At 36.1% G+C, this 17,041-nt stretch overlaps 1 protein-coding gene across 1 annotated transcript in view; it reads left to right on the top strand.

Annotated features, from left to right (window-relative positions):
* The window catches only part of opn4a (opsin 4a (melanopsin)), a 134,585-nt gene that overhangs the window by 112,395 nt on the left and 5,149 nt on the right, over positions 1-17,041 (top strand). The window contains exons 7-10 of the mRNA XM_051922668.1: positions 3,701-3,808; positions 5,198-5,384; positions 6,933-7,127; positions 11,305-11,373. Of these exons, the coding sequence (XP_051778628.1) occupies positions 3,701-3,808; positions 5,198-5,384; positions 6,933-7,127; positions 11,305-11,373 (559 nt within the window). The remainder of the gene's footprint in view (positions 1-3,700; positions 3,809-5,197; positions 5,385-6,932; positions 7,128-11,304; positions 11,374-17,041) is intronic.

Here is a 17,041-nt window from a genome sequence, read left to right on the forward strand (position 1 = left end):
CATAGCTGTCTTAATTTTTCATAATAGTATATCTATTGCATACACAGGGTAAATAGACTTTTAAGTGGTTGGGATGGAGGGTGGTAATTTACTTTGACTACTATATAAAGTATGGATGTGATGATTTTGGTTTTTTTTTTTAGGTAACCAATTTTTGTTTATTTGGAAATGCATACAGAGGTATTCAATTGTTAAAGGATATAAAAAATGTAACATAACATTAAGAAATAGATAAATCATATTAACAGATGTATGAATATGGTAATGTATAACTTACTTACTTACTTACAAGACAACAAATGCTTTAAAGGAACTTTGGACCTTAAGTAATACACTTTGCACTAAACCAGTTAACCCTTCATAAAACAAATACTTTCCAGTGTTTTACTGAGATTCATTGGCATTTTATTGATATAAGCAATACAGTGACATATAACAAAGAATAATTTGTTTACTTCCTTATTTACTTGGTGGGGCAAAATTTCAGATTGTAAAATTATAAATGCTGTGGGTGACTTGAATTGTTACCCACTTACAGGCTTCATTTTCAAGTTCTTTTCCTAGTTGCATCTCATTTGCTGACAAAGCTGGGACACAATTAATAAGTTAAAACTGACAAATTTTTTGGGACAAAAGTGTGTTGAGCTCAAAATTGAGGGTTGTCAATGTGTGACAAGGAGTTTAGGTCAACCTCTGCTTACATGTGGAACATGCAGAGAATACAGCATAGCTGGCAAAAATAGCATTAAAAAAATAAACGAATCACCATAGAAAGAACATTGTAGTTTGTGCAGTATTTACAAATACTGAGACGTGAAGAGCTACTCATTTTCAGCCATTTTTCAAACACAGTATCTTACATTATAAGAAATTTCAGAGTGGCTGAAATACCTTTGAAATGTCAATATCCTTACTATTTCAACACTCTGTAAAGGATATAAATATGTATTTGTTTTTTTTAACTTTATAATACTTGTTTGTAAAACATCACAATACAGTGCTTTTTCTCTGGTAACCAAAGGCAGAGCAAATGGAGTTTCTTGTTACCACTGAATAGGAAAGCACAAAATATGTTCTTGATTCTTAGCACTTTTTCTATAAATCTTTTGCTGTGCTTTTAGCATTATCACAAGCTAATAAATCCTCCAAACCTGATTGGATTTTACTAATTGTATTGAAAAATGAAGGACATTATTTATAAACCTTTATTAGGTAAATTTGAGCAGTCACTTGAGGACGGACAAGTACCTGATGATAGGAAAGTTGTAGATGTGACTCTAGTCTTCAAAAAGGAAGACAAAATGGATCCTGGTTATTACAGACCAATAAGTCTTACTTAAGGCAAAATAACAAACTAAATAACAACCAGGCTTGCCAAACCAATCTTTAAAATTGTTTTGAACAAGCAACTACAATAGTTCTTGGACATTCAAAAAGCCTTTGATAGTGTCCCATGCCTAAGATTAATTCTAAATCTATTAGCTGTCCATATCAGAGGTAACCTACAAAACTGAATGTCAAGTTGGTTAATCAGCAGGAGACAGAGAGTAGGGATAAGAAGAGAATAAGGTCATCAGTGGAGTTCCTCAGGGATCTGTCTGTGACTTTTTCTGATTTATATTAATGACATAGTTAGTGCACTCCTGAAATTTGCAGATAATACTAAAAATGGCAGACACTGAGGAGGCAGAAAAAACAATACAGAAAGACTTAGACAATCTTCAGAACTGGGCGACCACTTGCAAAATTCATTTTAATTTAGAAAAGTGGTACACATGGGCAAAAGTGTTATGTGTCAGCCATGGTTTCTCCCCTAGCTATGATTCAAATTCGTGTCTTAGGCCTTTTTTGATCAATTTTGATTCTTTTGTTTCTGTAATATTGTTATTTACTTAGTTTCTTTGTAGCTACATACCTTTTGTTATATTTCATGTGTTTTGTGAGTGGTTCGCCAAGAGGCAGAACCACCTAATCATCACTGCCAAGGAACTGTCATCAGCCCTATAAAGGCAAGGATATACTACATTTTCTGGTGGGTTCATTTTGAATGTACTAGTTGTGTGGTGAGTTTCCCTTGTGTTTTCTGTGCTTTTTTAAGAGTGTGATTTTCTGCATTTTAGCTTTCTTGCTCTGTTTGATCACTCTATTTGAATATTGTATTGGGACTTAATTTTCCTTGGATGACCTTATAGGCAACTCCTTTTTGCCTTTGTGCTCTTCGGAACTACACAGTGTTACAGAGAAATTTTGGATAATAAATATTTTATTTATAAAGGGCCTACGTATATTTCTCCCTTTACCCCTCCAGTGGGAACGTTTCAGTTTTTTGGGACTTTTTTACTCTCTGAAAAGGCCTATGCCATTTCAGATAGGATGAAGTTCAACAAAAAGAAATGTCAATTATAAATACAAGATGAAGATAAAGAAAGTGACCTCTGAAAAAGATCTAGGAATTTATGCTGATGCAGCATTTTCATCATCTAAGCAATGTGCAGAAATGATTAAAAAGAAAATAAAATATTAGGTTATATTATAAAAACTGTTGAATATTAATGGAAGGAAAATTATAATCTGGAATATGGAACAAACTACCAAGTGATGTAGCTGAACCAGACACCTTGACAAAATTAAGAACCATCTGGATAAGATAGCTTAGCTATAAACTAAACAAACAAGCTTGATGAACTGAATGTCTCCTCTTGCTAGTGATTTCTTATGCTTTCTCTTCTCAACAACATGCACAGGAAGCTACAGAAGTATTTGTCAACAGTCACACGCATCTATTTGTATTGAACAGTATCAAAGCATCAACAAGCTCCAAATGTGACATAAATATAATAGTGATATACTATAAACATTCCAGAGGATCACATAAACTACAATACAGAGAAATGTTCTGTGTTGATATACTCATGTAAGCAAAATCTTTATCTCTTGCCCAATTACAAGTAGGCTGCCAGCATACATTAGCGTAATTAGTCCATTTGCTGTAGAGCAACATAGAAAATGTCTTTAATAATAATAATAATAATAATAATTCATTACATTTATATAGCGCTTTTCTCAGTACTCAAAGCGCTATCCACATAGAACATTCTCAGGGTAGAGCGGGTGAACCATGACCTAATCCATTTCATGCAAGTACATGCAATTTTTATTTACATTTTTTAGATAAAATCATAGATGAAAAAGCCATTAAAGAATAAGCTTGTGAAGAAACAAATTTCAATTGAAAAATACCAATCATGGTATATATATATATATATATATATATATATATATATATATATATATATATATATATATACAGTATTTTGCTACATAAAATTGCATTCTAAAATATGTGAACTTACTTTTGGGTTTTATAATGGAGCTAATGGGTACTGGGGTCACAACATAAATTTATTACATATGCTTCACTTTTTTATGCAATTTCATGTGACAAATTAACACATAACCAAGACAGTGAAGAAACAATATAGAGTTGAAAAATACCAAAATTAACTTTAATATATAATGAATAATGTTCAGAATGTTCTATGTATGGTAGTTCACTTAGAATTAATGTATATTTTGGGTCTCATTGGCCTGTCTGATACCCAATATACTTGTATATTCTACTTTTTACTAAATATCTTTTTTTGTGTTTTTCAGATTTATAATTAATGATGGTTTCCCTCTTTGTATGCATGTGTTTCAGATACTCTGACTTGTTGACACCTTACATGAATTCTGTGCCTGCAGTGATAGCCAAGGCTTCAGCCATCCACAATCCCATTATCTACGCAATAACACATCCCAAATACAGGTACTGTAGTGTATATTAAACACCCATAAAGTTTTTAGTTCATAGTCTAAAATTGTAGCCATCAGCAGTCAAAAACACTTTGCTATTAGATTAGATTGCTGCAGCTCACTCACTTCAATTTAAACAGAAACCATATTTAGTAGAGTACAATTTAAATATATATTTAAAATAATTAACCTAAGCCCAATTTTTTTTTTTTTTTTGTAGTTACGGTGTCTTCTGTACTGCAGAACTGTCAGGGAATTCTGGTGTGCAAAGAATTTTATTTTCAAAACAATGTCAAACAATTCTCTATCAAAGAGTCTTATTCTCAAAACAATGTCAAACACTGCTCTATCTGTTATTTATAATATCCTATCCATCCATCCATTTTCTAAACCTTCCTATCCAGAGCAGGGTGATAAGGAAGGTGGAGCCTATCCTAGTAAGCATAGGGGACAACACAGGAACAATCCCTGGAAAGGGGACTAGCCCATCACAGGATGAACATAGACACATACATTAGGGCCAATTTAGCATTACCAATTCACCTAACCTACATGTTTTTGGACAGTGGGGGAGATGGGAACACCCAGAGGAAACCCACACAGACACTAAGAAAACATGCCGACTGCACACAGGGAGCAACTGGAACTTAAACCACAGTCTCTTTGTTGCAAGACACAGTGCTGCTACTACTGTGCCACCAGGCAGCCCTTCTTAATGTCCCCCATTAACTTTTTCCAAAATTTCTTATTTAATTATTGAAACATATTAAAATGGGACATAATCACCTTTGTCTTTTCACTGCTTAATTCTATTTTGTTTTCATGCACACAGAGTAAATGTGGACGTTTGTAACAGTATCATACTAAGTTGCCTAACGTTGGCCTTACCTTACATTGGGTTCCCAGTCATTCTTACCCTTCTTGCTGTTACTTCTTGTACTGTGTACCCACTATGTCAGAATGTAAACACCATTCAGGGATTTGTTGGGACAAGTAGACAAATGACAAAGAAAGGTCCAATTTTAGTATATTGGTGATAGAAGATCTTTTTTTAAAACAAAGGACCTCCTGGTGTGATGAAGAATTAAAATGAATGCTCTAAAAGAAGCCCTGATCTTGAATGTAGGTGTGTAAAAGCTATATGCTTTAAAATATAAAAGAAAATTCTAGCTGTCACTATTTTATTCATGGTTGTGTAACAAAAGTAACAATGAATCTGATGAAAATCCTACAGAATGAAATGCTGATCTTCTGTACAGCTGAATAACCTGATAAGACCCTAAAAAGCAGATGCCTATTTTCTAGTAATAAAAATGCTTTTATAATGCCAGAAAATTGTTATTGCCTGTGTTCACCCATATTAATTGTTTCAATTTATGAAACTTCTCATTTGTGTTGTCAGGATGGCAATCGCTAAGTATTTTCCACGCCTAGGATTTCTGTTAAGGGTGTCCCGCAAAGACTCTCAATTTGCCAGCAGCTTTGCATCAACTCGTCGTTCAACTGTTACCAGTCAAACATCCAGCTTCAGTTCAGCACACCAAAGGGGACGCAAAAGTCGCCTTTCTTCTGCCTCAGACAGTGAGTCTGTATGTACAGCCTCTGACATTTTTTAGCTATTTGACACCTTGACATCTCAGTGATGTATTCTTTAATTGTAACACTAGAGTCTGTAATATTATGTGTGAGTCTTCATATACTCCATTGTCTGAAACTCTCTAAACTAGTTACTGCTATATGCACTTCCTGTATTTTTATGTCTCTTGAAATACAGTAAAGTCCACACATTTTGCATCTATTTGTACCAAGCACCTGTGTCTATTTGATCTGCTTTGATGTCTCTGACCCCAATACTCTTCTGAATCTGACACTCTCATGGGGGGTGGGAGGCACCTTTAGATTTTGTAGAATCGCCTGTGAATACACAATAGTAAATCAATATTTATTCTCACTTATGTGATAATTTATTTGGCTGTAGATCCTTCCATCCGCACATGTTGAAACATGGTATCCCCGTGGTCACATTTGTAAAGATTTGACCTTTATCAGTTAGTTTCTTTTGTTGTTTCCTAGGAGTTAATATGGCCACTCTGCTCTCTGTTTGCACCAAAGAAGAGCAGCAAGCAGTGATACTCTTTTTATGGGCTGAAGGTGTTCCATGGGCTGAAATCCACAGATGGTCTCCTGCATAACATGGAGGTAGTGTTGTAGCAAGGCAAAGTATTTATGATTGAGTTAAGATGTTCAAAAATGGCTGGACAAGTGTTAAACATGTCCACCTGCCTAAGATGTCCATATCCACTACCGACAAAAATACTGAGCAAGTCTGTCCCAGGTTCTGATCAGCTTATGGGGATATGGTATATTGGTATACCTTCAGCCCAAAACAGAGTGGATCACTGCTTGCTGGTCTTCTTTGGTGAAAATGGAGTGTGGACAAGCCTTGTTTAATCCTAGAAAACATCAAGAAAAGCTGACTAAACCAGTTTCTACATATGCATGGTTAAGCTGTATAACCAACCCAAACAAAATTATTAGAAAAGTGCAGATACTTATTATAATTATTGACTTGCCTTCATATTTGTATATATCTTTCTCTTTCATTGTTTTTAAAATCTATTTCCATCTAGATGAGTGTCACTTCTAATGGCTTGTTTTCTATTAAATATGAGGGTCTCTGTTTTATTTGCACCATTTTGAATTTTTGTCTCTTGAAGACTCTGCTTTTTAAGCATAATAAACAGATAGCAGTTTCACTGTGTGTTGTTACATAATGCTCAATTAAGTCAGTGGACTTTTTTCATATCACTTGGTACTGTATAGTGTTGGGCACCTATCAACCCCATTGAATTTGAGTATTAAATATTTAGTTTAAAAAAATATAATTTTGGTTGGAGTACTCGTTTACATAAATGTCTGTTTATAATGATGAATAACTAAGATTTTATTGACAGCATTCATTAAATATGAATGAAATTAAAAAAAAAATTGTGTGAGATATTATTTTAAACTGCACAGTTCACAGTCCATGGTTAACTTTACTTTCAAATTTACAATGTGCACATTGCTGCTACTAATTTAATTAAATACATTATATTGATAAAAAAAACCTTTTCTTTACATTTTTTTCCTTGCAGGGCTGGACAGATACAGAAGCAGATTTTTCCAGCATTAATTCTCGTCCTGCTAGTCGTCAGGTCTCTTGTGAAATTAGCAGGGATACAGCTGAACTAACCGAGGTGAAACCCAAAACCAAACTGAAGAGTCATGATTCTGGAATCTTCGAGAAGGTAACGGCCACTGTAAGAACAGGGCTGTGCCAGCCGGAAAATGTGAGTGTGAATTGGCATCCGGCTACTGCACTGTGCCTGTCTTTGGGAGACTGGGTGCTATATAATATGAAAGCAATTAAGGAATTAACAATGTAGTCTTAAGTGTAAATAATTAGCATCATTATCTTAAAAAAGTAATCAATTTATAAGCTTACTCCAAGTTTTGAGGGTCTTCAAAAGTCATTGCAAACAGTCTTCTATTCAAAACTGATTCCTGGTCATAACTGAACTCCATTTTGTACACTGGACTGCTATTTCTGCAGTTAAGATTCATGTTTAAAACTAATATGTCACATGAAACAATAACTTCTTTAAACAATAACAACCTTTTAAAAGTACACCTTGACCCCATTGTTAGCCAATTGAAATTGAATTTACAAGGTCCCAGGGAGCCAGTGTTTATTGGCCTTGTTCACACAAAAGGCTATTCTGTGATAGTATTTTACCTTTTGGTATGCTCACTCGTGCCATTACCAAATTAAAATTGTTTATGTATAGTTTATAACATAAACGTTTGTGCATCAATAAAAGAATAGACTTGTTCAAGACCATAAACTGAGTGAGAGGTGAGGATATTTTTTACCCGACTGGTCATTTTCTGTGATACAGCACTTGTCTCACACACACTACCCATACAAACTTAAAGTGCTGCAGTTCATCACTAGAGTCTGCATGTGGCCACACATGCAAATTATGAAAGTATCACAAAGGTGGTGTTAGGAAAGCCAACCAATTTAGCCATTTTATAATGCATTCACCTGTCATTCCAGGTAGCTGAGCTGCAATTTCAAGAGCACCACTCACTCATTTCCTTTTCTTTGATTCAGAAACATTGCAGCTTGTTGATCTTTGTACCCACATTCAGTTGTCAAAGTGGAAAAATGACTTAACTTTGAAAATGGAAATAACCTGGGCCTGAATTTGGATAAGTGTAAATTTGTAACTGTACATTTGTATGAACTAAAGATAATGAAATTGAAAAATCATGCCTACAAAAGAGCAGTCTCATTTGTAAAAAACTGACTTTTACATCACATGGAATGGAAAAACTATAATGACATATATGAAGAATTTCCAAAAAAGTTTACATTAATTAGAGAGAAATTTGATATATTGTTTAAAATATTCCTTTACAACTTCAGCACTTAGGATATAAAGGTTTCAATAATGGTGCACTGCTGTGGTAAAAAAAACCTTGCCAGAAGGGCAACATTCTGAATTTTGAACATACACTTATTGATAGACAAACAGACATACATACACTCATAGACCACTGCAACTACTGGGCTCCACAAGTTTGAGAAATGCTTATGTCTGCTACAATGTCTTTCTGTTATTTTAACTATTACATCATTATATGTCATAACAACAACAAATAGAGTTTAGATAAGCATTGTGATCTATGGATATACAAAGTGTTAAATTTGTCATGGCATGTTTGTTAAAATATTATGACATGGCATGTTTGCATTTCCAATTTAACAGTAATGTTAAATTTCTTTAGTTATTCATTAAGATGTGCAGTCTGAAGATGGATGTTGTGTAGCCTCATCTGTGTATCTACTGGTGTTGTTAGGCAGAATTGTTGATTTAGGTGTTTTGAGTACTGAAATCTGCATCTCCTGTGGCTCTTCATTATCAGGGTGGGGTGTGATACACCATTTATTTAAAATGCATATTTTGGAGTTCATATTTTGATGAATATAGCAGCCATTTCTTTCAAGCTTACATCAACTCCTACACTTTTATAATACTGAACAACAGAGAGTACACACAACACCTCTGACGACGTATCGTTCACATTTACCACTCATCCATTGATGCTGTTGAATGCCAATATACAATCTGATGTTATAGAAAGGTTTTTCAATTGCATCAAGGTATGTTTATTTTAAAATTAAAATGTGCAATGTTCTCTCTGGACACATAACACACACTTACATGTCTAATAGGGTTTTTTAGGAGTCTTTCTGACTCTAGATGGTTCATTGTAAATAGAGGCTTGCTGTGTGTCAGACCAGTTTACAAGATCGCCTGTGGTCATTGCAGTTCAAAATCAAAGTCCCTTCTTTGAGCTTCCTCTGCGTGAGGTATTGGATTGGTTTAGAAATGTAACACTCAGTAGCACGTCAAATTTTTCCCACCCTCTTTTAAGCAAAATTCACTCATGGTTGTCTCCAAATGTATATATTTTACACTTTGCTTCAGCAAGACTACTAGTTGATAGCCTTTTGTAATGTCACATGCTTTGAGTGGTGGTGATTGACATTTTAAATTAATTCTATTTTCTAAATCTTGTTATGCAGAATACACTGTATAATCACCAACATTAAATGTGCTTTTTAAATTCTTTCAAACAAACATTTCTAGTGATAAAGTTAACACTAGTGATTTTGCTGTGTTTATAATAAACTGATATTTTAATCAAGAGAGATATGTATTAAAATGAATGTACCCAGTAGAGGGTAATTTTCATATGCACAAAAAACAAATTACAAAACTAAGCAATAAGGTGGGCCAATGAGGAAAGTGGGTGTGCTTAGGCTCACCTGAGACCTATACTGGTGCTGTCCCTGGTGCATTCCATCCATCCATCCATCCATTTTCCAACCCGCTGAATCCGAACACAGGGTCCCGGGGGTTTGCTGGAGCCAATCCCAGCCAACACAGGGCACAAGGCAGGAACCAATCCTGGGCAGGGTGCCAACCCACCGCAGGACACACACAAACACACCCACACACCAGGCACAAACTAGGGCCAATTTAGAATCGCCAATCCACCTAACCTGCATGTCTTTGGACTGTGGGAGGAAATCGGAGCGCCCTGAGGAAACCCACGCAGACACGGGGAGAACATGCAAATTCCACGCAGGGAGGACCCGGGAAGCGAACCCAGGTCCCCAGATCTCCCAACTGCGAGGCAGCAACGCTACCCACTGCGCCACCATGCCGCCCCTGGTGCATTCCATTAGACATTATTAAAGAATACATTTATTTTCCATGGAAAGGTAAATATCTATCCATCCATCCATTTTTCAACCCACTGAATCCAAACATATCCTGCGGTGGGTTGGCGCCCTGCCCGGGATTGGTTCCTGCCTTGTGCCCTGTGTTGGCTGGGATTGGTTCCAGCAGACCCCCGTGACCCTGTGTTCGGATTCAGCGGGTTGGAAAATGGATGGATGGATGGATAATATTAATTGTGTTCCATTTAGTTTTATATTATACTTCAACTACAGTTTTAAATCTTACACCACTTGTATAGTTACCAAATAAGTTTTTAATGCTTAAAATTCATATGTGTTTTTAATCCATCCTTATATAACATTAAAATACTTTTTCCTTCTATAAAGATCTGCGACACCACAGTATATATATATATATATATATATATATATATATAATGGATGTGGGTAGGAAACCCACAAATAGATAGGAAATACAGTATATTCAAATTCTGCACAGGCAGTTCCTACCTAGGCTGGGATTCCAATTCAGAAACATGTAGCTATAAAGCAGCAAAGCTGACACCTGTGCCACACAAAAAAAAGAAATGAGGTATAAAAGCAGATCAAATGAAAAATTGTGTCCGTTCCACCTGTAGAAAACAAGGAGGTTAATCTACAAATCAACATAATCAACAAGTATAAAAACAATTTATATTAAACTTGGAAGTCGGAAAGGGTACTTTAGAAGAGGGGATGGATCATGCAGACTTGGAGAAATAAGATGATATAAGGAAATCCATATAAAATGTACACAGCTCAGTGTCTAATAAGATAAAAATTAAGACTACAAAAGTAATTAAAATCAGATGATATAGCGATATAAACGGTCAGATAATTAAAATTACAGGGTATAAAAACTGAAAGAAGGTGCTAAAAGATACAGAAAAGAAGCTCACAAAAATAGACAATTACCTAACAGCATAACAATAGGCAGATGGAAGGGAACAAATGTGATTGTGCTAATTGCTTCAGACAAGAGACTCACACATATGATACTCAAGGCAAATAAAGACATATAGACAAGAAGTCTATCTATATCCATGTGATAGCCGCACAGCAAACCTTGTGATGTTTACAAGTTTAGAAGCACTGTTATGACTGTATTCTGTCAGTTTCTCACTCTTTCTCTCTCTTCTTTATTTCTTTCTCTGTCTTACTCTCTTTCATAGACCTCTTTTGATACTGATGATATTTTCATGGTGGAAATTAGTCAGCCAGAACAGAGCTACCCATCTGCTGTAAGTATAACAACTACAGGAAATGGCTCTATCTGTAAGTAGCAGAGAAGTCCCAGAAACATGTACATATCACTCTAATCAAAAACAGGATGGCAAGAAAAACACTGTGTTGTCATAAAGAATTCATATCATTGTGTGTCAAATGAAATGTATATTGAGGCAAGAAAACAAATGCCATAGATAAAAAGAAACCTTATCTTGAGTAGTTCTAAGAACACAAGTAAAAGGCATCATTTTGAGTGCATGGATATTTTGTCTCATACTAATTTGCACTGATATGACCTGGCACTTCAATTAAAGTTCAAGGATAAAACCTCCTGGAGGATTTGGAGATGTGTGGTGGCTGTTATAGCATTATAGGTGTTTTGGAGACTTGCACAGGTCATATCATGAATTATTCACATATTTACAGCCAGATAACCTGATGGAGTTACAGTCACATACTGATTAATTGGAAAATGTCACTTGTGTGTTATTTTAAATGAAATGTTGTCCAGTGATGAAATGTATGAGATTCTCAGTTATAAGGGTCAGGTATTATTCTTTAGATATGGAAGTGAATGGTACAGTTTATACTTTTATTAATATGAAAAATGAAATCTGGCAAATTTCTTAACAGATTATTTGACCAGCCAGTAAAGGCAGCCATTAAGCTAAAGGTTTCTTGAATTTTGTAATGATTAGACCCACTTCATAGGTGTGAAACTGTAGACACTTTTAAATTTTTCCACCAACAACAGAAGGAGAATTAGGCTAATTACCTGAATCTTTTTTTTCTGTTCATTACAATTACGAGCTCTAAGGGAAACATTAATTTTACCCTAATCGCATCCATGTTGGATGATGACTATTTACAATATTTATATATTTACCCAAAGAGGATATGGAGGGAAGTACTCTTGTGCTACTTTTGTGTTTTTTGTTTGCCCTTTCCTTGTTATACTTATTGCATTCTTTATGCTCCACACAGGACTTCCATATTTTCCACTTCTAGGACATTCGCCTACATGCAATGATCAATTTTTTAAATAACCAAGGTCCCCAGTCATGTTGAACCTTGCCTATTACTGTACTAAGCCACTTTTTTAGGTTTTCTCAAGTTGGGGCAGATTCCAAATAAAGAGAGAACCAAATGAATTCTACATTTTCATAGATGGTTCCAAAGATTATCATTAGAAATAGCAATGGAAACAAAATGGAAAGGAACTGCAGACAGGGATTGATACTGGACAAAACGCAATTGGCACTGCATGGGATGGGGGGGAGGGGGCAAAAGTTCATACCCAGTCTCCACATCAGTAGCCAGTACTCTTGGCCTGAGTAGGGGCAGATCCAGTAGTTGCTGTCCATGTTGGAACAAATTACATAGATAAGGGCAGACTGTCAGTTTTACAATCTAAAATTAAAGAGTTAGGTGCGCCATGCTGAGGAGCAACTCATAAGTTCTGCCTGTCCCATGAGCCAGTCCAAGTAAGATTGTGAAGATCAGAAGGCTTAACGTGGCTCATATCTTGGTGTAGGGTAGAAGGGTATAGGTTGATGGGACACTGGGTCTTTTTTTGGAACAGATGGGATCTGTTCCACCGCGACGGTTTACATCTGAATTGGAGGGGCAATACTTTTTTGGGGAGGATTATGAGTAGGTTAGTCAAGGATTGTTTAAACTAGGGTATGGGGGGCAGGAAGTTTAGGATAGGCCAGGTTTAGAATTGTACAAAAAGGAACAAATAATTGTGTAAATGTAAAAATGGATAGTACTGTAAATTCTAATCCAACGTTTAAATGCAAACGTAAAATGAGTAACACATTAAAAATAGCTGGCCTTAATGCTAGAAGTGTCAAAAATAAAACAAGTGATTTGGAGTTGTATATGGCTAAGCATAATTATGACATTATAGCAATAACAGAAACCTGGCTAAATAAAAAATATGGGGAAAAGTATAACATAGAGGGATACACATTTTTAGGAAGGATAGACAGAACAGAAAAGAGTGTGAGGTTGCTGTTTATGTCAAACAGAATTTAAACGCAAGTCCTCTTTAATTGGACAATCTGTAAAGCATTAGATAAAGAGGCCTTATTTTAGCAGTGTGTTATAGACTGCCCAATGCAGTCAATAATGCACATCTTTTTTTTAGCGACCCACAGCCCCCTCCTGACTGATGACTGACTGAGCCCCTCCTTGGAGCTCTACTCCCGTCCACTTGCTTCCATTCTGTTCACCAGCTTGTTTCCCCCTATCCTGACTGCTTCTCTCATCCTTTAACCTCCACTCTACATGTCTGTTTCTTTCATTCCCTTCTTATACGAGGGGGGACCCAAAAATAACCGGAATTTTGTTGTTGTTAGGTTGGTATTTGTAGCACGTGGTGCAAGCGTCATTGTTTTACGATGGCCGAAATTTTGTTTTCTTCTTGAAAAAAGTGTTGCAGAAACTATTGTTATGTTAAAAAAAGCTTACAAAGAAGATGCTATGGGTAAATGCCAAGTCTACGAGTGGTTCGGCCACTTTAAGAATAGTGAAATGTCGATTGAATACCACTAACGCCCCGGGCGTCCTTCAACATCGCGAACTGATGGAAATGTCACCACAATCCGAGAATTAATTTATGAAAATCGACGTAGGACCATTGACGAACTTGTTAAGATTACCCAGTTGTCGTGGAGCTTGGTTCAGCGAATTTTATTGCAAGATTTGAAAATGAGAAGAGTTTCTACAAAATTCGTCCCACGATTGCTGACAGCAGATCAAAAAGAGCGTCGCCTGGAAACTTGTTGTGAAATGAAGGATCAGTTTGATAATGACCCAGATTTTTTTTCCAAAATTATTACAGGAGATGAATCGTGGAGCTACAGTTACGATCCTGAGTCGAAACAGTAGTCCAGTCATTGGAAAACCGCGAATTCTCCTTGAACAAAAAAAGCTCGGCAGGTGAAATCAAAAGTGAAAACAATGTTGATTTCTTTTTTTGATGTCAAAGGTCTCGTGCATTATGAATTTGTTCCAGCAGGTCAGACTGTAATCCAAGCATTCTACCTAGAAGTGTTAAGAAGGTTGCGTAACAGTGTGAGAAGGAAACGCCCTGATTTGTGGGAGTCGGGCGATTGGTTCTTTCATCATGACAACGCTCCATCTCACACTGCTCTCAGCATTCGCCAATTTTTGGCAAGAAACGGTATGACAACCCTGAACCACCCACCCTACTCACCGGATTTAGCTCCGTGTGATTTCTTTTTGTTCCCGATGAAAAAAGACTTGAAAGAAAGGTGTTTTGCTGACGTCGAAGAGGTAAAACAAGAAACGACCAGAGCATTAATGGGCATTACTTCAGACGAATTTAAAAAATGTTTCGAACAATGGAACAAACGGTTAGATAAGTGTATTTCCACCAATGGAGAGTACTTTGAAGGAGACTAATTGTAGTTTGTACAGAAAATTAAATTAAACACGTTTTAAAAATATTTCCGGTTATTTTTGGGTCCCCCCTCGTATGCCCTTCCTTTTTATATGTTGGGGAGCTGTTGCAGGTGCGATCACCTGATTGCCTCCCCGGGCTGATAATAAAGCAATCAGAGTGCCCACATGTGCCGGCAAGGCAATGCAATGCTTGGGAGGTTGACCGCCTCGCCTCAACCCAGAGACGGGGCGTCTTCACTGCAGATCAATTGCTCCTGCTCCACTCCCCAGCATGAGCAAGTTCATTATTTATTTATTAAAAGCAGCCAGTTTTTTCTGAGTGGACCTACTATACTGCAGGAAGTAACTGCACACTGGGAAATTCTGAAGGATTGGAAATGGTAAATATTATCCTGTTATATAAAAAGGGTGACCAGGCAGATTAAAGCAACTATAGGCCAGTAATCTTAATGTGCATCACATGTAAATTAATGGAAGGAATTATTAAGGGAGAGATTGACCAACACATGGCAAGAACAGGAGTTTTACTGAACATTCAGCATGGGCTCAGAACAGGAAGGTCATGTTTTACCAACATGCTAGAATTCTATGAATAAGCAATAAAAAGATATGATCAAAGTGGATCATGTGATATTATTTATATTGACTTTCAGAAAGAATTTGATAAGGTGCCACATAAGAGGTTGGGTACCAAACTAAAATAAGTGGGAGTTAAGGGTACAAAATTGACTCAGACACAGGAAGCAGAGGGTTATGGTTTGAGGAACCCTATCCGAATTGGGTAATGTTAAGAGTGGCGTTCCACAGAGGTCAATGTTAGGGCTGCTGCTATTTTTAATATATATAAAAGATTTGGATTGGAATAAAAGTAACAAACTGGTTAAGTTTGCAGATGATACCAAGCTAAGTGGCATATAATTTTGAATCCGTTGAATCTTTACAGAGAAACTTTGACAGCATATAGCCTTGGGTAGATTTGTAGAATACATTTAATTTAAGTCAATGTAAAGTATTACCTGTAGGAAGTAAAAATGTTAGTTTTGAATATGGGAGGTCTAAAAATCAAAAGTACATCTTATGATTTAGGGTCAGAGTGGACTTGACACTATCAACTTCCAGACAGTGTTCAGAAGCCATTAAGAAGACTAACAGAATGTTAAATTATATAGCAAGATGTGAAAAGTGCAAGTCAAAGGAGGTTTTGCTCAAGCTTTATAATGCACTGGTTAAGGCGCAACTGGAGTATTATGTACAGTTTTGGCTACAAAATGGGCATAATAGCTCTGGAAAAAGTCCAAAGAAGATCAACTAGGCTGATTCCATGTCTACAGGGGATGTATTATGAGAAAAGAATAAAAAAGCTGAGCCTTTTCAGTTTAAGCAAAAGAAAATTAAGAGCAGACATGATTAAAGTGTTTAAAATTATGAAGGGAATTAGTACAGTGGATCGAGACTGTTATTTTAAAATGAGTTCCTCAAGAACACGAGAACACAGTTGTCAACTTGTTAAGGGTAAATTTCACACAAACATTAGGAAGTTACTCTTTACACAGAGAACCGTAGACACATGGAATAAGTTACCAAGTAGGGTGGTAGACAGTAAGACTTTAGTGACTTTCAAAACAGACTTGATGTTATTGTAGAAGAATTAAGTGGATAGGACTGGTGAGCTTTGTTGGGCTGAATGGCCTGTTCTTGTCTACATTCTTCTAATGTTCTAACAAAAATGTGAATCATGCAGTAGTTTAGTGATTATGAGGTTGATAGTTGGAAGGTGATTGGGCTAGAAGGGGTTTGAGACTGAGATATGAGAGAATGTATTGTACAGCAATGATCGTGTGTCAAGATATTGTCTAAAAATGATGATGCAGCAGGGGTATGGTGTCACTGAAAGGCTGAAAATAACCCTACAACGATGTTACTTAATTGCTTGGCACAACCCCACACATTTTTCACTATCTTTTTACCTCTTTGTCAGGTATTTATGACTTTTCATCTTATCTATCATTCTTGCTCTACAGTATTTCCTATTTTTTAATGTATAATTAAAATTTGGATGTAGTAGAGAATATAACAGGTAGCAGTTTAACTTTCTCTCTCCCTATTTTTCTACTGCAATACTTGTTTGTCACTTATTTCATCTTCATCCAGTATTTACCTAAGTACTGCGTTTTTCTTTCTCCCTATTTATTTTATCCTTCTCCACCTTAGAACATATTTTATATGGCACCTACTATGTCAGGCAGTTCA

Source organism: Erpetoichthys calabaricus, chromosome 2 (assembly GCF_900747795.2).
Source record: "Erpetoichthys calabaricus chromosome 2, fErpCal1.3, whole genome shotgun sequence".
NCBI classification, from domain to species: domain Eukaryota; kingdom Metazoa; phylum Chordata; class Cladistia; order Polypteriformes; family Polypteridae; genus Erpetoichthys; species Erpetoichthys calabaricus.